Raw genomic sequence first — 20528 nt, 5'->3', positions numbered from 1 at the left:
AGTTTTTTTTATGTAAACTGCGGATAAAGTTTTGATATTCTAAATTGTAAGTCATGCCTTAGTGCACTGAATGTGGAAGACTGATTTCAAGAGAATGGATAATGGACTGACTCAAAACCAGAAAATAGGTGAGCCGTGATGTGACTGTGATGTCATTTTTAGTCGACAGCAAGTTACGAAATGGACACTCCCTCGGGTGGACAATAAGAGGTGGATTTTGTTGATTAATTTATAGTCCACAAACGCAACATTAATCAGAATACCGTGGTTAGACTCACGGTGGCGCATAGATTAAATTGCAAAGAAAATGTTTGACTTGACATCCCCTTTGAAGTAAAAAGATAGGCTTCTAAATTATCATAAAGTGAAAAGTTATTGCTCTTCATTCAACATTTTCACTGCAATTATTGACTGTATGTGTGTACAAATGTTCAGTATATGTGAATGTTATGGCTTACCTGTTCCATGGCTTACAGGAAAGACTCGGGGTTGACTTCTAATCGTCGTGAGCTTGTAAAAGTCGAAAATGTGGTTTTAGCTGTGAGAGGGTGGGGAGGTCTTCGCACAAACAAACACACACGGCACAGCACACACACAGCTCAGGGTCAAACACGAATGAGCGGGACTTATCAACTCACATCACTACTTCCTTCTTTTCCTTAACTAAAAATATTTCTCCTCTTCCTTTTACATCCTATTCTCTCCCTTCTCAGACATGCTATTTTGATCTTATAATCATTTGATGTCTTAAAAGTTAACAATTTCAACTGTTCCATAAAATGCATCCATTTCATTTGTACATACCATCCATGCTCCCGTCTGCAGAATCTTTCTGGTTGAAGTATGGCCTCACATTGCTTTTCCTTCGCCTCTCGCTTTGTCTGTGCTGCCTCTGCTCATCTAAATCCCTCAAGCTTTTTTTCCTCTCTCCCGTGCTGTAGACAGCATTAGCGAGAGAATGGGATGAGGGGAAGGATCAGGGGGATCGAGTGCATGTACCATGTGACATGATAGTAAAGTGGGATTCCCAGCTGTCACACTCACACTCGGAGAGCTTCATAAACTCCCCATGTCAATGAAGCAAACTACGTGGCTACTTGTTATTGTTCCTTATGAGTCTGAGCACAGCTTTTATATTTTGTGTCATATTGACCTGTGTTATTTAAAAAAAAAAAAAAAAAAAAAAGGAAAAATGCTTTTTCTTATATATATATATATATAGATTTAAAAAAAATCCATGTAGAATTTATTTGGTACAGACCGGTAATTACGTTAATTAAAGTAACCCGCAGTTAATAACTAAATATAAAAATATGCGCTTGCTGGGCTTGTTCTTTTCATCTATTTGCACAGTTTGACCACCTACAATTTTAAATATTTCTACATGTTTTTTTTAACTGAATTGTCATGTCTCGTTTACAGGAAACAGGACAGAAAGTACTATAAAAACAACACAAAAAAACAACACTTATCGGGATGTGTATCTGAAATGGGTTAATGGCAAGAAAAATCAACAGCAAAATTAATTTGACTCAATGCAGTAGTCTGATCAAGATATTGAACTGTTAAAACAAAACAAAACAAAAAAAAGTCTACCATGTACACAGAGTTATTCCATCCTGGAGGAATGTGGAAAAGGACATCCTGTGGTGCTTCCCTTAAGCTGTATAGCTGGAAACTCCCACCCATGAACAACAGGAACGACCTGACACGCTGACCACATAAGACCATTATATCAATTATAAATTCCCACATATGGAAAAAAAATATATTGTATATTTTGTTTCCTGCCATGTTGTGGCTAAATTCCCACTCAACCAAGAATATGATTGTTTACCCAGACTGTTCTTTTCTTAATGAGTTAATAATGTGTTCACTATTTGATGTATGTGCATTTATATTAAATTTATAAAAGGTCTGATCGACTTGAAAGCAGTCTCAAGTTATATAGGTTAAGTCAGAACAGTGATTGTTGCACAAAAAGAAATAAGTGGAAGATAAATGCCTCCATCTAGTGTGCAATGCATAACCAAACTCAAACACTGTTCCATATTAGCTGTACATCTTCAGCACATCATCTCTGAACAATACACATTGTGCAAGTTACCACCGGGTCTTGCAAACCAACACTGCTGGAGTGTGGTGCTTACAACAAAATGTACTGTATAAGTTTTGAGAATTGCCTGTTATGCCTGTTGATGACTCCATTTAGATCAGGGGAGGGCAAACCTTTTGATTGGCGGGCCACAATGGGTTCTAAAATTTGACAGAGGGGCCGAACCAGGAGCAGATGGATGGAGTGTTTTGGTAACCTCACCTCATTGGAGAAAATTTTTTCATTTAATTTTAAATGACAGTGAACAAAAGCATTACAACATTATATGTCTTTGAAAAACCACAGTATTTAGAAAATAAAAAATTAACAAGGTTTATTAATTTAATTTTTTTCAAATTCGGCGGGCCGGATTAAAACGTTTAACGAGCCGCATGTGGGCCCCGGGCTGTAGTTTGCCCACACCTGATTTAGATCATCTAAATTTTAGATGCGGGCCGAATACAGCTTAATTTGAGATCAAGCGGGCCGGACCAGTAAACTCATTGCAAAATTACATAGAACTAACAATAAGCCCACTTTTTTCCTTTGTATTAGTCACTAATACTAATAATCAGTGCAAAGAATAAGTAAATTATCAAAATGTTTATTAACAGAATTTTCCTTTTACATTATGAACAATATATTATGAACAAGAGAACAACATAAGAACATAAATAAAGTATGTGCAATTTTAACAACACCTTTACACAGTTAAACATATATTTGAGTGTGTTGTGCATAAAACTGATCACAGGGATAGTAACAATGTTCCAAAAGCATTTAGTAACAGCCTTGTGGAACTTAAAGGTGGTCCTAGTTCCGCCGCAGTGTTGCTTTCATGTTGTCTACACGTACTAAAACACTGCGCCCCTAGCGGATAATACAAGAACTACAGATTTTAAAGAAAATTCATATTTTTTTATACAATGCAGCTTTCTTCCCCGGGCCGTACCAAACCACCAGACGGGCCGGATCCGGCCCGCGGGCCGTATGTTTGACACCCCTTGATCCTTTTAGATTCTAAAAGGATCAAAGAAAGCTATGACAGTCTTTGACATAAAATACACTTCATATTTGGTGATTTTACATTAATTCCAAAATATTAATCAAATAAATATCAGTTAAAAACTTCACAGAAAAATGGTAAAAAAAGTTTCGCAGAAAAATTGTAAAAAAAAAAAAAAGAGTAATTGCATATATATATATATACCGATATGCAATGACTCTTTTTTATATATATATATATATATATATATATATTTTTATATATTTTTTTTTATATATATATTTTTTATATATATATATATTATATATATATATATATATATATTATATATATATATATATATATATATATATATATATATATATATATATATATATATATATATATATATATATATTATATATATTATATATATATATATATATATATTATATATATTATATATATTATATATATATATATATATATATATATATATTATATATATATATATATATATATATATATATTATATATATTATATATATATATATTATATATATTATATATATTATATATATATATATATATATATATATATATATATATATATATATATATATATATATATATATATATATATATATATATATAAAACCTACTACTACTACTATTGACATAATATATGATTTCTAATAAACAAGGGGTAGGACCAGAAAAGTCTTTACTTCTTTCTACTCCATTTGAACTAAGATATGTATTGATTTGTCTTCCTCTTTGATTTTACTTTCATGTCTTATGTTGTGTTCGATATTTCAACGAATCATCAAAATTATTCAATTGATGCCATATTGATGTTAAATCAACTGTGATATGCCCAGAGATTTCGTTCGTTCGACACACAAGCAGCAAGAACAACAGTTGTTTTTTTTTTAACCGATAAGATTTTGGATTACCCAAACCTTGCAACCTAAGAGTGATGTCTACATTTTCCATTATCGTATTGGTATAAATAAAATATCAGATAAATTTAAGATAGATATGTGGCTGTCAGCTGAGGTCAAGCATCATCCTTCTTGCTGTGACGTCACAACACGCAGTGCATCACGCTATCCCCACTGACCTGAATTCAGGCTCAAAATAATTCAGTGCATGCAATGCACTGTTATTTAACACCGACACTGATGGTTGTTGTGATATCTTGAGATATCAATGAAGATATGCACGCACAACGGCTGTCTTTATATCGGCTCTTTTTAATGCAGCACTTAACATCATACAACAGGTCTGACTGACGGTTGTTGTTACTCTGAGTTCACAAACCTTCCTAACTCTGACATATAAACCACTAGCACCCTCTATTGGCAACAATCCGTAACTCCGCCTAACTACTATATAACAGTTGTATTAGTCATTTTAAATGGTTAGTATCGCACAGCCAAAATGATGGACCCATACTAAATATTAATATACAACCTTGGCGGACACAAAGTGAAGCTTCCCCACCACGTTCGTCCAGGTCCGGCCCATTGTTTGACGTCACTCGAGAGTAGTCGCAGTTTTTGCTTTGACTTCTGCAGCCAGTTGAGGCCGTGCGGAGCCGGATGGAGGCTCCCACAAATCCGAGGCTCTTCACTTCGCCGAGTCGGAACATGACTGCTGTGATCCGAACACCCTCTCTCACCTCGAGGCAAAAACATATATATATATGTATACATATTTAAATCTATACATATACATACAATCTGTTTTAACACGTCAGGTGTTTTGTGTGGAATCCAAAGTCGCGAGGGGCGCAGAGAGCAGAGTTTCACAAGTGCGACTCCCGATCGGCAAATGGTAAGTGTTCGGAATTAGATCGTTAAAATAGTAACTTGAGTAGAACACATGAGCATTTGTTAAATTTGGTTTGATTCCAGAGAACGTTATTGTGGGTTAAGCACAAAATGAATTTTTTTAATGCTTATATAAGCTACGTGATTTAAAAAAAAAAAAATCAATTGTTGTTGTTAAAAATAGCTAAAAAGATAAAGATGTCCTTTATTAGTCCCACAATGGGGAAATTTGAGATGTATATAAGGCTTTATGTTTAAATTGTATATTTCTGTTTAATGTCAGTTTATTTGCCTCAATTGATCATTTAATTGCCTTAATTAATGTGGTACGTGCCTTTACCAGCGTTTTAAAATCTAGATTTAAAAAATAAGTAAATCAGTTATATTTAAGAATCACTTTAATTAGCATTTTGTTTTATTTTTGGAGAAAATATAGAGCTACTCACCTCTGCGAACATAAACAAAACAACAGGAGGGATGAGTGTACACTGTGCTTACTTCAGTATGAGCCTCCAGTGCTGCCAATTAATGAAAGATTCGGAGATCAAATTAGGTCTACTGTGATGCTGGTGTGCGAAAATTATGGATCACATTATCTATCTTGTTGTCTTTGTTGTTTTTATTTTGGGGTACACTAAAAATGTTCACCTGTTTGTGTGACGCGATGGATATTTTAGTTGCTATAGCCACTCCATAATGTAAATAAAAAATATAGCCTATAATAAAAACAAGAAACAAAAACAGGCATGTATTGTTCTTAAACGTGTCATTTTGAACCTCACCACTCATATCTACAGTAATTATTGAATAACATTGTTATTAGCTCACCTTTGATCATCATGCAGGAAAAAAAAAATCAATCATGCTTGTTTCACAGCTATTTAGCCCTTTTTTTGCAGTGTGGCATTCTGCATTTGGATTCGTTAATTAATTCATTCATTAATTAGCATGCATATCAAACAAATTTTCCGTACATCTCAAAAGTAGTGTTAAGCTTCACATGCCGTAACAAAAGAAGTCTTTTTTTCAAAATAGTGACATCATGACACAATGTGTTTTGTGGTGTACTGTTAAGCGTTTTAGTTATTTTATAGGCACTGCAAAGGATTTAAATCAGTCATGCTTTGTCTAATAGATGGCTCGCTCACTGAAGCGTTATGAGGGCACATGATGTCCCAGGGAGAACCGAGTGGAGGAGGTGGAAGACATGACAGTGTCTCTAAAATACACGAGGAAGCAAGTTAACCACGTCGTAAATATAGATACGTAGCTTGTGATTCCGCCCTTCACGCAATAGCTTGAATTATGCACACATAAGTCGGTTCCTTGAGAGGAAAAAGACAATTAGCCAGAGAGGCACAAGATTGCACATGCAAAAATTGTCAAAAACAGATGTTAAAGCTGGTCTACTGCAAATGTGCGCAAAAGTGACCGCCAGATGGGTAAAACTGTTCATTTTCTATTTTGCTACTTTGAAGGAGTAGATACAAAGAAATTAATTCAACACACACAATTCGATTTTTTTATAACATGAGATGAAATGCCGTGGGTGATTTTGCATCCTGAAAGTCAAGTGTACGGGGCATGAAAAACGCCACCCTTAAACACTTTAAAAAAGGAGTCCGCATCTGAACACTTAGTGTAAACTGGGACTGCGATTATTATTGTCAGGAGGAGACTTAGACGAAAGGAGCCAAGTAAGCTTTTTCACCTACGTAAACATATTTCGAAAGCCAGAAATGAAAATTATAAACGTATTGCCTACTTAGCCATGCTTCTGAAAGGTCTTAAGGCTAACACTTGGTGAAATCACCTATGACAAAGGCCCTTTCATGTCTACATTTCCTTGTGTCGTTTCAGGGCACTGTGGAAATTGGTGCTTCCCGTAGATGTGCTTTAAGTGAGTGTAACTTTTGGTTTAATGCAGAGTCTATGCTGTGTTGAACAGATGGTGCCTGAGACAATGTCTGAAAATGTCGAGAGATGGAGTGCTACAGATTTGTGAAGGGAGAGTCTTCCAGAGGGTGGGTTTCCATAGGTTCAGAGTTTAGTTTTGGGTGTGGAAAGTAGACCACGGTTTGAAGGCTTAAGGTCACAACATGGTGTGTATGGGTGTAGGAGATCAAAGAGGTATTGAGGAGCTAGTGCATGGAGAGATTTGTATAAGAGGAGGAGGATTTTGTAACTGATGCAGGACTTGATAGCAAACGAGTGGAGATGGATTAGAGTCAAAGTGATGTGTTTCCAGTGTCCAGTGCAGGTGAATGAGTGTTTGAGCCTCAGAATCAGTGAGTGATGGCCAGAGTCTGGAAATGTTTCTGAAATGATAGAAGGCAGATTTAGTGATAAATTTCACATGCGACTAAAAGGAGAGGGTTGAGTCCGGGATGACGAACAGATGGGTATCTCATCCCCCCCAGCATGAGCTCTCCAACCTTCCACAACAGTGCTTTGGAAGCCACAACCATATAAGCTTGGCTTTATTGCTGTTGAGTTTGACATTGTTTGAGGTCATCCAGGCTGTTCATGAGAGCTGGAATGTTTACTAACTTAAAGTTACGGAAAAGATGTTGCGTTTTGTGAGCTGACTGGGGCTAGGAGTAGGGTTAGAGAAGAAAAGGCGTGGTGATCTGAGAAGTCGAGGTCCAGGCATTTTGTGGCGTGAAAGAGGTCAGACCAGCACACAGGATCCAGTGTGTGATTTTTGGAGTGGGTGGGTTGGACATGCTGTGTGATGTGGAAGCAGTCCGAGAGTGACTGAAATTTAGAGGCGAATGTGGTTGAGGTGACGTGGGTAGTGAAGTCTCCATGGAAAAGTACAGAAGAAGACCTGGATTAGACAGCAGTCAGGAGCGCAGACAGATCAGACAGGAAGGTGGCAGTTGCTTTGGAAGGCCAGTAGATAAGAATGGTTTGAAGTGGAGCTGATCCAGGAAGGGAGAGGATTAAAAATTTCAAGAGCTTTGATGTTGGTAACTCCTGGATGTCTTACCCCACCACGACCAGTGGTATGTGGTTTTTAGGTTTTGGAGGTAAACATGGTAGGGGTGCTTGGTTTAGTGTGATGTCGTCATTTGGATTTCGTTGGGTTTCAGTCAGACAAAAGAAGTCTAACTTCATGTCTGTTATGATGACATGGATGAGGTGGACTTTACTGTTTAAGGACCAAGCATTTTGCAGATTAAACGTGGAAGTATTTGTAGATGATGAAGTTAGGGTAGTGGGAAGTGTGTGGTGCAACTGAGAGGTCCCAGGTTCAAGAGATGTACATTTGGTTTGTTGTGATGATGCTGAGAGTGGGTAGGTCTATGGCCCAACTGTATTGTGGGAATGGCATGGCTGGATTAAACCAATTTCTGTTTCCGTGCTTGATGGATATAACATGGACGACGCAGAAGCTCAAGGAATATGTCTATAAGAAATGCTGACGTAGAGAAGGAGATGAGGTTGGGAGTAGGGCTGGGCGATATGACCTAAAATCAATATCGCGATAAATTGGGCAATTTTACCTCGATAACGATAAATGCACGATAAATTCCCCCTGAGGACCAAAATCAAAATAAATGCAGAAAATGCATATTAACTGCTTTTTTTTATTGACCAACTGGTACACATTACTTTCAATGAAAAATAGAAGTACAAAAATCATTTGAAGAAACATTCAAAATAGCTTGCTTTGCATGACTTGAACAATGTCACAAAGAACAGGAAAAAAAGGGTACCTCTCACAAAATCTTTTCCTGCAAATAGATTGTGCCGAGATGGTGTAATGCCATTTGCAAATGCTTAGATTTGTGTAAAGGTATCTTGTAAACAATCTAAATAATGCCATGTGCAAAGGCACTAGTCGCCTGTAAACAAAATGCTAAATAAAATGAAAAAAAAAAAATCAATGGAATGCCAGTGCCAAACAAACGCGTGTGCTTCATCAGTAAAATGTGCCGTCTCGAGTACTCTGGTGCGCAGTCGCCACTTGTCGTCTATGTACTGCACATTTCAGGCTCAAACAGGGATGCATGTTGCGACTCGACCACAAGTCGGATGTGGATGCAAAATGCTCGACATGTCTCCGCTCCGGTCCCGATGTTGTCCATATCGGGAAGTGCTGTTTGCGGCAAATATTTTCGTACCTCTTGTCGGCTACGTTCCTGAGGCGTTTAAATCATGTGCGCTCCACTGTAACTTCAGGAGCTCTATCTTTAGCTATGTGCTAGGCTATCCCGTCCACCACTGAGACGTTCTCTCGTATGGTTTCGCCTCCGTTATGGGCTGTTGTCACTTGTCCAACCTTGCTTCTCACTTTGAACTTTTAGCACAAGCTCCAAGTCAACAGCATGGTTGTGTTGTGGGTGGTGAAAAAGAAAAGGTTGGACGCGCTGTTTCAGGTGCTTACGACGCACTTTGTAGTTCATGTTCTTTTGCGCAAACATCGTCTTTATGGAACCCAAAACATTTCCAAACGACAGATGTCGAATTTCTTTTTGGGACAAGCGCGACAAGACCAATTTCAACTAACGTTACTTCGTCTTTAGCCGTGTCAGCCGCTTCTGAATTTGAATCGCCAGCTACGAACGGGTCTTGTGTTTACATTCTTCTACAGCGCCTGAGTCACGTGACTACATGCGCTGGAGCAGACTTAAAGAGGCATGAACATTGCCGCAGACAGAAAAGACTTTCCTTTTTCATTTTTTTTTTTAGACACCGAATTTACCGACATGGGCAAAATGATGTCGGTCATTCTAATAAATTTCGGTAACGGTAAATTTTCGGTTAATCGCCCAGCCCTAGTTGGGAGCATCATGTAAGATGCACAAGGAGGCAATGGGAGCAGTCAGCTTGCTGCTAGCCCACAGGCCCAAACAGCTGATTGACGACTCAGGGCTTACAGCTGATTCAAGGGAATATATAGTCCAATCACTTCAGACTTGGCTGTCAATTGAAAGTTGGAGATTGCGGATTGAGGAAGCCAACCACATCATCTGCAAAAATCAGAGATTCAATACTGAGGCCACCAAATTGGATAATCTCAATGTCTCCATAAAGGTTATGAACAAACTCGGTGACAAAGGGCAGCCATGGCTGAGTCCAACCCTCACTGGAAACAAATCTGACTTAGTGTCGGCAATGCTGACCAAACTCTGATATCTTTGGTACAGGGAAGGGGTTCGGCACCTTGTACTGCCTAAACACCCCTTATGGAACTCCCAGAGGGACATAGTCAAACACCTTCTCCAAGTCCACAAAACACATGTAGACTAGTTGGACTAACTCATACACCCTCAAGGACCCTGCCAAGGCCGTAGAGCTGGTCCATTGTTCCACAGCCAGGACAAAAACCACATTGCCGCTCCTGAATCTGAGATTCAACCTTCAGACGGACACTCCTAGCCGTCACCCCTGATGAGACCTTACCAGGTCCCTCTGTAATTGGATCACACCGTCTGGTGCCCCTTCTTAAAAAGGTAGGCCACCACTCTGGTGTGACAACGAAGAAGCACTGTCGCCGATGTACATGCAATGTTGTACAAGCATGACAACCAGGATGAACTTATATAACATTTCCATTATAAAATATGGACAGGGTTAGATGGAGGCAACTGATTTGATGAGGCGACCCCTGAAGGGAAAAGCCGAAAGCAAAGGAGGAGGAAGTGAATCAGTTCATTTTAAGATTTGTGAGCTGAACTTTGAACTAGTTCACGTTGAACAGTGTTTCACAACACTTGTTTGCAGCAACCCCTTTTGAAGATGACATCATTTAACCCCGAACAGTATAATTACACAGAAAATGTATGGATAGATAATTTCATTGAGTGTGTTGGAGGAGTGTCTGACCTGTTTGTATATTATATGTCATGCTCAGATTTTAAATACCTCTAACTGCAGGATCTGAAAAGAGTGCTGTCCTTCCCACCATACCCTGGGGATTACCTGCATCCAGTGGTGTATGCCTGCACGGCTGTCATGCTGCTGTGTCTGCTGGTTTCCATCATGACATATATAGTCCATTACAGGTGATCATCAAGTCATTCTTTAAATGGATTCAAAATCATCATTATTATTATATTTCCACTATCCTTGTTGCTACATTTTTTCCAGTGTGATCCGCATCAGCAGAAATGGATGGCACACACTCCTCAACTTTTTGTTTCACACAGGACTGACGTTCGGCGTGTTTGCTGGAGGCATAAATCAGATCAACGTTCCTTTTTTGTGTCAAATTGTAAGTCGCTTTATCCTACTTTTTCTTTCTATTTCATAAACATAGATCAGAAATGTTTAACTAATTTGCAACAGCACCTCAGATTCGAAAATTGGCTAGAAATGTAATGGTTGAGTAAATGCCTGAAACAAGAAGATTCATGAAAATGTTCTAAGTTGTCTTGGGCATTATGCACCTGTCAGAGTCACCCATGGCAAATAGGTTTCAGGCACTATAAAAAGCACAGTTCAAAAGATATTTACTGCATGATGGACACAAATTTTGGACCTAGTTTTCTCCGGCCCAGACAAGGGTCACCGGGCATGCCCTCGGGAGCCAGGCCAACAGGTGCGATTCGAGTGCACAACAGCTTGGGCCCTGGTAAGAGTCCTCTCAAGGGGCTTGTATTCCATTCTGGTGTTGCCCACAGTGAGAGGCACCGAGCAAGTGTGGGCATACTTATTGCCCCCATGCTTGATGTCTGTCCATTGGGGTTCACCCCGATTGATGAGAAGTTAGCCTCTCTCTGCCTTTAGGTGGGGAGACAGGGTCGTGACTGTTGTAGGTGCCTACGCACCAACCAGCTGTTGAGAATTTTGGAGTCCTTGTAGGTTGGTGTGAGCAAGCTTCCCTTCCTTCCTTCCCCTCCACTTCTCGCATAGACCTCATCTGTTGATTTAGCACAGAGGCATTCAATTAAAAGTCACAGAGGTCCACGACTAAAGTTTCTTCCAATTAAAAGGTCTGAACCAAAGTCCAACTTCCCTTAATGTCTAGCCTATGTTCACATTTTTATATAGTTTCAATATTTAGTCATTTTCAACAGAGCGCACTTATATACTAAATATTTAGCAATGTTCCCATTAAACACCTTTGCCAGTCAAACAAATATAAGGTGTTTATTTCACGTTCAAGAAAACGTGTTTCCAGGAACTTAAGGGTGCCACTTCCAGAAAAAAAAACTGTAAAATATCTCCTGCAGAAATATATTAAGTGCTAAGCATTGAGTTAACATCCTTTACCTTTTTTTTTTTCATAAATCAAAGAGTTATCAGCCTAAAAAAAAAACAGAAAGCCTAATTATCCAAGTAAAAAAGGTCAACATGTTCAGTACACAATCAATACAAATGGCTGTCCTCATGAAAAACTAATTCAAAATGAGCTTTGACACCACCTTTTCTTTTGAATATTTTTTTAACTTCTCTTAATGAGAAAAATGAGTTTGTGACTGCCCTGCCAGTGACTTAAATCTGGGTTGGAACGGAGTCAAGGCCATTGGGATTTGGTAGATTATTTCACACATCTGGGATTTGTGTTTTCCTACAAATAATGTTTGTGCAACCACATTTAAGCACTCCTTCACAACTTCCCCATCACTGAATGTTTTTTTATGTTTCCCCAAAATCCATGATAACTTATAGTGAACATCCGTTTGCATGCCGCTGGGCTGTAAACAAAAATGTAAAAATCTGTGATACTGCACTCGAAGTTCGATGTTTTTGCGTGCGCTCACCTCAAACTTCAGCGGATAACTTTGCACAAAAGGGCGATGCTTTGTTTTGTAGTGGCGCTTCGCAATGTTGCAACGGTTTCGGAGCATATGATGCACACTGGTTTTGAATCGGCTGCAGCCAGACCGAAACTAAATTTCTCCGTCCATTCATTTAAAACAACACGCATCGACTTTGCTAACTTTTTAGCAAGACATACAGTCAGCTGCACTCTCTCCCTGTCTGCTGCGCAATTGGCAGCGATCGTAAACAAAAGATTTGATTGGCTCAAATCAGTGAAGCCTTTTCCGTATTAACCAGAATTGCAGCGTCAACGTTTGCGAATGCGCCCTGAAAAAAATTCATCATAGATTGGTCATGGGTCCGGTCCGAACCATCTGTCGGTCCGGATCCGGACCGCGGTCCGCCATTTGGTGATGCCTGATCTAGCATATTTGCGCTCCATTATCACGATAAAAGACAGAAAAATATCCAACAGTACCGCACACAGGTAACCTCAGCAGGTTGGATAGGCTCCACACGAATGCCAACGCACAGGAAGGTAAAGCAGTACAATACCTCTAAAAAAATACAAATGTAATCAATGTGATACAGTGGAAGTTGTTTGTGGACCATGGCTTGCATTGTAAAATGTGGTTCCTAAAAATATCAGGAAAACCCACATTGAACAGCGCAATCCTTATCTGGGGTTAGTTAATCAGTGGTATTTTATATTGTGTCCGATGAGTGCTGATTGCCGTTTAACCTGAGTTTGATTGTGACTAAATTCTGAACACAGCCACCCTTGTTATCCCAATATTTTTCAATTAAATTGTACATGTAGGTCACATTAATTATGAAAGCGGGTTTTGAAAATCTATTTGTATTTCTACATGGGCGTGTATACTTTTTATACAGAATTTACTGGAGATCTTTAGCAGATTTTCAACATAAATTGCCATATCAGATACATAACATTACGGCAAACATTTATTTGACTGTAGTATTACGATACTACCGTCAAATCCTTTCAAATTGGTTGATGGTTCAATATAAATATTTTTAAAAAGCTCCTATTTAGTTTGGTTGTGTTCAATTTGAATTTCTAACGCTGTCAGAAGAATATTGTTACTACATTTGATGAGGATGATTGCTTCAGACACTGTAAGATTTTAGAGAGGCGCTTCAAGGAATGTGCCTTTGGCTTGAAGCCCATTATTCCAATTTCCATGAAGTGATCTGATCTGCCTGTTCTTATAGCATTACAAATGCAAAAGTACATTTGAGTGAGTTCCATGTACTGAGCAAAGATATTACTATTACCTTACACTTTAGATGTAGCCCATCACTGGTCCAGTGTTTTGGACATTCTCACTTGTCACAGTCAGATGTGAGAGTCATACAAAGTCTTCACCAGCATTTTCCCGTGCCAATCTACAGGCCACCATTCAGTCCCTCCAAGGCGCCTGTTTACCTCAGGGAGAATGGGGAGCTGCATGAGTATTACCTGATTATTGTTTGACTCTCTTGACATGACCCAGGAACCAGATACCACCTCTTCGTCATCACTGGTCTCTTGCCCGGGGGAACCTTGTGGCCAATCTTCTCAGCAGGCATCAGGTGGTGGTGATGCGGGCTTAAGTGATGTGCGATGCACCTGTCTCACCTTCTGGAGTTCTTTAACTGGGGGAAATAAACAACACCATCAAAACCAGAAGCTCTCACCACCTGATAAACAATGGGCTCCCATATGTCCTGTATCTTCCGTCGTCTTGGGTCAAGTACACTCTTTGACCAGCCTCCAGAGGTTCATACAGCACCTCCCAATCATGTCTCTGTTTTCGCTTCTGAGTGGTCAACTCCATGCGATCCGAACCACATCCATATCCCCCAGCCTCCTGCGATGCTTTGCCACCTAATTGCACACGCTGCCTGCAATTGGCTTACGGAGCTGGCTCAGCTGAAAATCAACTTGAGTTGTGGCTCTTGACCGAAGATTAAAAAGTGTGGTGACTCACTAGTAAAGGGACTGTCAGTGGCATTATAATGGAAAACTAGCTGAGGGAGGTGATCTGTCAAGTTGCATTTCTCATCAGTGGGAAAGGAACGAATGGTCCTTTTAAAATTCTCACACTTTCCATTTCCATGGGGATGATACAGAACTTTTCTTTCCACACGATACAATTCACACAATTGTTGCACCAGCATGCTCTCAAAATTTGGACAGAGTGCACGCAGCTTGCCACTCTGAAACGGTAGAAACGCTCACAAATCTTGACTCTGGCTACAGTGGATGCCTTCTGGTCATGAGTCGGGATTGCTTGAGCGAACTTTAAAAAGACGTCTATCATCACCATCACAAGCTCTCGTCCATACCAAGCAGTCTCCAAAAGTCTGAGATCAATGGTCAACGCCTGGTTCGGCCTTGCAGCCAGCAAGTGACCCAAAGGTGCCCAAACTCATAGCTGGGTGCTCTTTGAAACTACACAATGTTCACACTGTTGGCACTAGGTCTTAATGTCTTTGTTAATCCCTTGCCAAGAACACCTCTGCTTCACCACCTCAGTCATTCGCTCCATCCCCTGGCGCCCGTAGTTTTGATGAAGCTCATGTAACACCTACTGTCTTAAGATCTCAGGGAGAAGGAGTTGAAGAACCTCCTCTCCACCATCAGGCTTCCAGAGGTGGCAATACAAGGGACCCTCCTTCTGGACAATGTGGTCCTAACTGCTTGATCTGGCCATGAGTTCCATGTCTAGCTGCTTGTTTTGATTGGTTGAACTTTTTCAGCATCAAAACTTGATTTACAATGGAGGACGATGTTAGACCAGGGATTAAAAATTCACTTTACTAATAAATGGTATTCATTCTCAAATATGGGAATTGCTGTTGTTTAATGCCACACATTGGCCTCTTTCGTATGTGCCTGTAAATCGGATATGTATGTGATGTGTGCAGGGGAGAATGCTTGGAATGGACCAAACTGAAAGTCATCCGTAAATCTGCGAAGATGTTTTAGTAACAATTTAGTAAAATACCCAGCAGTGTGAAAATTATAAAATGTTTCTTTTTGTAGGATATTCTTTTGTGATGTGATGGCATTATAAAGAGGTGGATTAGATCACTAAGTATCCTCTGAAGGCCCGTGTCTGAAACTCACCGCCCACAACTGCGTTTTATTGTAGCCATATTAAAACCGGCGGTGTGCATCAGTGAGTATGAAAATAACTTACTGGATCTGAGGAAGGCAACTCCGGTCCCAAAGAGCCACTGTCCAGACTGTTTTGGAAGTTTCCTTCCTTGACACACTTGATTTGAATGATCAGGGTTGTCAGCAAGCTTCTATGGAGCTTGCTGATGAGCTGATCAATTCATTCAGTTGTGTTGGGTAGGGAAACTTCTAAAACAGGCTGGACAGCGGCTCTTTTGGACCCGAGTTGCCTACCCCTACATTACACCTTCAGAGGTCTTCCTAACAGAAATTAATCATCAAGTAGATGTAATGCAGTAGCTTGGTGGTGAGTGAGCGTCGCATTGTTATCAGTGCATTACAGCAGCAGTGACAACAACACAGATGCCACTCCTGAAAGCACTGAGGTCGTAGGATTCAAATGGACACACAAGTTGTATGGAAAACTGACTTTTTAATCCCATGTGTACAAATTGAACTGAGAATCCACAGACAACTAAATCGGGTGTTTTGGTGGATGCTCTGTAATCTATATATTTTTCTATACTCATATGTCATTTGTGTTGATTATTATTTAAACAAAAAAAGATGACCTAAGGCTCAACTGATTAGAATTTAGAGAATGTTGTTATTGTACTGTTAACATTGTCATCTCTGTTAGGTTGGAATTATGCTCCAGTATGCTTCTTTATCTACCATGCTTTGGCTGACATTTACTGCCAGAAACATCTGTAACGATGTGTCCAAAGACCCACTTAAAGCCCCAGGCTCAAACGGTCCTGTCCTGGCTGAAAGCAAAACAACGATTCTCAGGTAAAATTAATCATCAAAATTGACCACACCCCCTGTGCAACTATTGGATAATGTTGTCAATTTTGTGTGGATTGTAATTAAAAAACAAGATATTATAGTGATACAACTATTCGATAATGTTATTTTGGTGCAAAATGTAAATTATAAATAAAGACATAAGACACGATAATGGCAGCAACAAAATTTGCAATATGTAGCCTGGGCAAGTGGCTAGGTAGTGTCAGAATGGGCAACATAAGAACTACATCAAACAAATCATGCAAGTGTCTTGTGACGGCAACTAACACATGAACAGGAAGAAAACATTAACATACTTTTACATGTTTACCTATACAATTATTTATTTTGTACATTTGTACCAAGGCCATAGTTTTTCATTTAAAAATATTCATAGCCTACTGCAATACAGGAATATTAAATGTTATAAATTTAGGATTGACGAGAATGTTCTTTGACTAGATTAAGATAGAATTAATGGAATGTAATGCTCAAAAAACAAACTTTCTTAAAAAATGTCCAATATAATCATAAATCAGAATTATTTTCCAAATCTACAAACTGTTCTAAAAATGTGGGGTTTCAGATTCTGAAATATGCTCCGTCCTCGCAGGTCATTTAAGGGATACGAGATCGGCACAATTGACACCATTTACAATGTAACTACAAAAATAAAAGGTCACAAAATGTGGTGCCTTCGTTTCTAATAATTGTACCTTTTTTCCCCGCTATAGATTCTATCTTGTAAGCAATGGCATCCCTCTCATAATTGTTGGAATTACTGCAGCCTTTGGAATGGAAAACTATGGTAGCAGGGATGATGCACTGTAGTAAGTATTCATTTCAAGAAAGTCATATCTTAATTCATTGACAAAGCCCCCAATATATATATATTTTTTATACCTGGCTGTCTTTTCAGTTGCTGGATGGCATGGGAACCAAGCCTGGGAGGATTCTATGCCCCTGTCAGTCTTTTGGTCTTAATCATGGCCGTGTACTTCTTGTGCACTTACATTCAGCTCAAACGCCATCCTGAGAGGAAGTACGAGCTACGGGTTTTGAGTGAGGAGCAGCAGCAGTTATCATCGACAGACCAGCAGTGCCACCCTGACGTTGGCGGGGCTTCTGGATCTGCTAGTGATTGTGCAGCGTTTATTACTGGTGTATCCGAACTTTCCAATGAGCACTCATTTAAATCACAGCTATGGACCACAGTTTTCACCCTGTTTCTGTTTCTATCAACATGGGCTTTAGGAGCAATGGCAGTGTCTCTGGGACGTTTTCTGGACATGATATTCAGCTGTCTATATGGCGCATTCTGTGTCACTCTTGGACTATTTCTCCTCATCCAGCACTGTGCCAAACGTGATGATGTGTGGCACCGCTGGTGGGCTTGTTGCCCAGCCAAATCCAAGCTTGTTGATGTAGATGGAAACAGACAAAGCCAGAGGAAGGAGCGACATCAACCACAATGCCACCTCAACTCCTTATGCTTAGGCAAAAAGCCACTTCTCTCACCGCAAGTTGTGCAAAGCTTGTACCATAAAAATGGATCCCCAGCCCAAAATCTTACTCCCCGTCACACCAGTTCTTGCTGTGTGGCAGCAATGACACCCACTTTAGCTACTCCAGTCTCCCCTTTTAGTGAGTCATCACCCTCACCAGCACGTCCTCTAGCCTTATCTGACGAGCTCCCACGTCCTTCCGTGCCACTACAGAGTTGCCTTATTGACAGAACCAAGTCACGCTCCTTCAATCACCCGCGCCCATGTCTCCGTGAATACCGTTCTCACATGGCATCAAACAGTATGGATGGGAGTGTGATTAGCTCCCAACTCGAAATCCCTCACACTGCACACTACATTGAGGGATCAACAGTATCCAACAGCCAGCACCCAGACCTGCAAATTTCCTGTCCAAGCCCTCACTTAGATCAGCTGCAGACATCCTGTCATAGTTTACAACACCAGACCTCTTGCCACAACATACAAGATGCACTCACTTCTAGCCACAGTCTCCTCCTACCTTCCCATCGGGTAAATGCTTGCCAGTGGCACTTGTACAGCTCAGCAGACCAGTTTGCTACCACAAGCTGCTCTGAAATGCCAGATACCTGCAACTTGTATTCGCAAGAACTAGATTCATCCAGCTACATGTTGAAGATACCAGAGAAGGACAAGGAAAAACAATGTGTAGAGGAGGAGCCAAATTTTTTTCCAAGAAATACTTTGCCGCGGCAACATGGTACGATTAATCGGCGAGTAACTATTGGGAGAAACCGAAGCTTGCAGGAAGATAGTCTGTTTGTGTCAGACACTACAGGGAACATACGGACAGGACCTTGGAAGAATGAAACCACTGTATAGAGATATCGTTCAAGAGCCCTGTAAACTCTGATTGCCCTCGGCTTTGTCTTTTAACTACACATTGTTATTGAGGCGAGTGATCGATAAACTTTAAAACCTTTTAAGAAAGACTATGGACTTTAAAGAGCTATTAATTCTATTATAAAGATTGACTCAGCATCACTAACGGCAACAGCAAATGTTCTTTGCTCTGGACATTTGCGATTGTGGCCAAGTGTAGAAAAATGCGCTTTTGCATCAGCGATTGTGCCAGATCACAAAACGTTCACCACACATTAAGCAACAGTTTTTGTGTTTTTTCTTGTCACAATAAGAACAACAAGAAATGTCATGTGGCAAACTTTTGCGACCTTGAACAAACACTGACAAGAACACAACTTTGGCTACCTTTGCCAACACTCGCTAATGTTCGCCGCTCAGTGGGATTGGGGCTTTCAGGTCCAGAGTCAGTAGTTCATTTGCACCAGAAGAAAAGGGAACATTCCTTTGATTAAAACAATGCACAGATCTAGAAAGGTGGGAACACAATCTACATCAAACTACAAAACTGTCTCAAAGCAGAGGACATTTGAGTCATCATTTATTGTCCTGACATCCTTACCCTCAAAGATTGTCTCATTCCTAGGGAAAAGTTGCCCTAATTGTTTTGTCAATAGGCAACAACAACAGGAAAAATGTTGACATCGCTGGCTGAGGAGATGCACCCTTTTGGATTAAAGGCAAAATGTCTTCATCAAACAAGAACAAATCCAGTTCCCTCAATTCAAACTTTGTATTGTATCGTTCCCTGGATGACTGGATGACGACATTGGAAATTTGAATTAAATTACACATAAGTGGCAGAAACAATTTGTGAAATGTGTGACTGAGTTAACACAATTGTAATGCTCGTGTTTATGGAAGAGAAATCAAATCACTTACCCTCAGTCTGCTGTAGATAACGGTGCCCATGCGATGTTTTGATTTTTTTTGTTTCCTGTGCCATTATGACATTAAAGCCTCAGTGTTTCTTGAACATCTTGAATTTTACAGAAGGGTGACCTGATAATCTTATTGAGTGATAAAACATTTTTATGTGACACATTCTATTCTCTTCTGTGTTTTGTCTGTATGCTTAATAAAATGTATTATAATACACAGTAATTCTGATTGTTCTGTCTTGACTTTAGATCAGTTGTCAACTAACAATGTTGTAGGCTGTCCTTTCACAGATTGTGTTTACATGCAGTCAATATTCCGGTTAATGACAAAATTTTGATTTCGGAGTCATTCGGAATAACCCGTTTAGATGGCTTGAGCGGACAGGGTTACCTCCCACATTTAAATAACCCGATTGAAACGATGATGCACAGACAACATCATGACGCAATTATACATGATCCCCGTTTGTTCTTCTGCTTTCTTCCTTTCTTCCTCCCCGCTCCAAAAGTGGTATCATACGCTAGCTTTCGCCACGTTTTGTTTATCACTACTTGTGTATTTCTGGTGCATAAAAGCACATCCTGTACTACAAAGACCAAGATTTTTTGCGGTTAACATGCAATGAGTGTCCTGT

General features: G+C 39.8%; 2 protein-coding genes across 8 annotated transcripts in view; one reads left to right on the top strand and one right to left on the bottom strand.

The window, feature by feature from the left end:
* The window catches only part of LOC148317103 (rho GTPase-activating protein 23-like), a 72514-nt gene that overhangs the window by 42058 nt on the left and 9928 nt on the right, over positions 1–20528 (bottom strand). The window contains exons 1-2 of one of the 3 annotated variants that reach the window (XM_088284263.1): positions 805–1063; positions 459–558 (exon numbers count right to left, since the gene is read on the bottom strand). In XM_088284263.1, coding sequence (XP_088140389.1) covers positions 459–467 — 9 coding nt within the window. In that variant the 5' untranslated portion in view covers positions 468–558; positions 805–1063. Of the gene's footprint in view, positions 1–458; positions 559–804; positions 1064–14114; positions 14291–20528 lie in introns of those variants that run through there. The other 2 variants (XM_088284264.1, XM_088284262.1) reach the window with 2 other exon arrangements.
* On the top strand, positions 4608–20116 carry adgra1a (adhesion G protein-coupled receptor A1a). 5 transcript variants are annotated; one of them, XM_088284274.1, is made up of 8 exons: positions 4608–4770; positions 4843–4919; positions 6776–6815; positions 10802–10929; positions 11015–11138; positions 16459–16610; positions 17342–17437; positions 17527–20116. In XM_088284274.1, the coding sequence occupies exons 4-8, from the start codon at positions 10880–10882 to the stop codon at positions 18971–18973; spliced, it is 1869 nt and encodes a 622-aa protein (XP_088140400.1). In that variant the 5' UTR covers positions 4608–4770; positions 4843–4919; positions 6776–6815; positions 10802–10879; the 3' UTR covers positions 18974–20116. The 5 variants fall into 5 exon arrangements, with proteins under 5 accessions (XP_088140400.1, XP_088140397.1, XP_088140399.1 ...); XM_088284271.1 differs by lacking the exon at positions 6776–6815; XM_088284273.1 differs by having other exon boundaries at positions 4627–4919.

The sequence above is a fragment of the Idiotropiscis lumnitzeri genome, chromosome 20 (assembly GCF_059441095.1).
Source record: "Idiotropiscis lumnitzeri isolate Australia: NSW breed Sydney's pygmy pipehorse chromosome 20, RoL_Ilum_1.0, whole genome shotgun sequence".
NCBI lineage: Eukaryota > Metazoa > Chordata > Actinopteri > Syngnathiformes > Syngnathidae > Idiotropiscis > Idiotropiscis lumnitzeri.
Note: the sequence above shows the minus strand (reverse complement) of the source record. Positions and strands in the feature narration are given on the sequence as shown.

What these genes read in the sequence shown, in the direction of transcription:
- adgra1a (XM_088284271.1), top strand. An exon ending in ACATATATAGTCCATTACAG is followed by an intron (nt 10,930 to 11,014) that starts GTGATCATCAAG and finishes CATTTTTTCCAG; the next exon opens with TGTGATCCGCATCAGCAGAA. An exon ending in TTCCTTTTTTGTGTCAAATT is followed by an intron (nt 11,139 to 16,458) that starts GTAAGTCGCTTT and finishes CATCTCTGTTAG; the next exon opens with GTTGGAATTATGCTCCAGTA.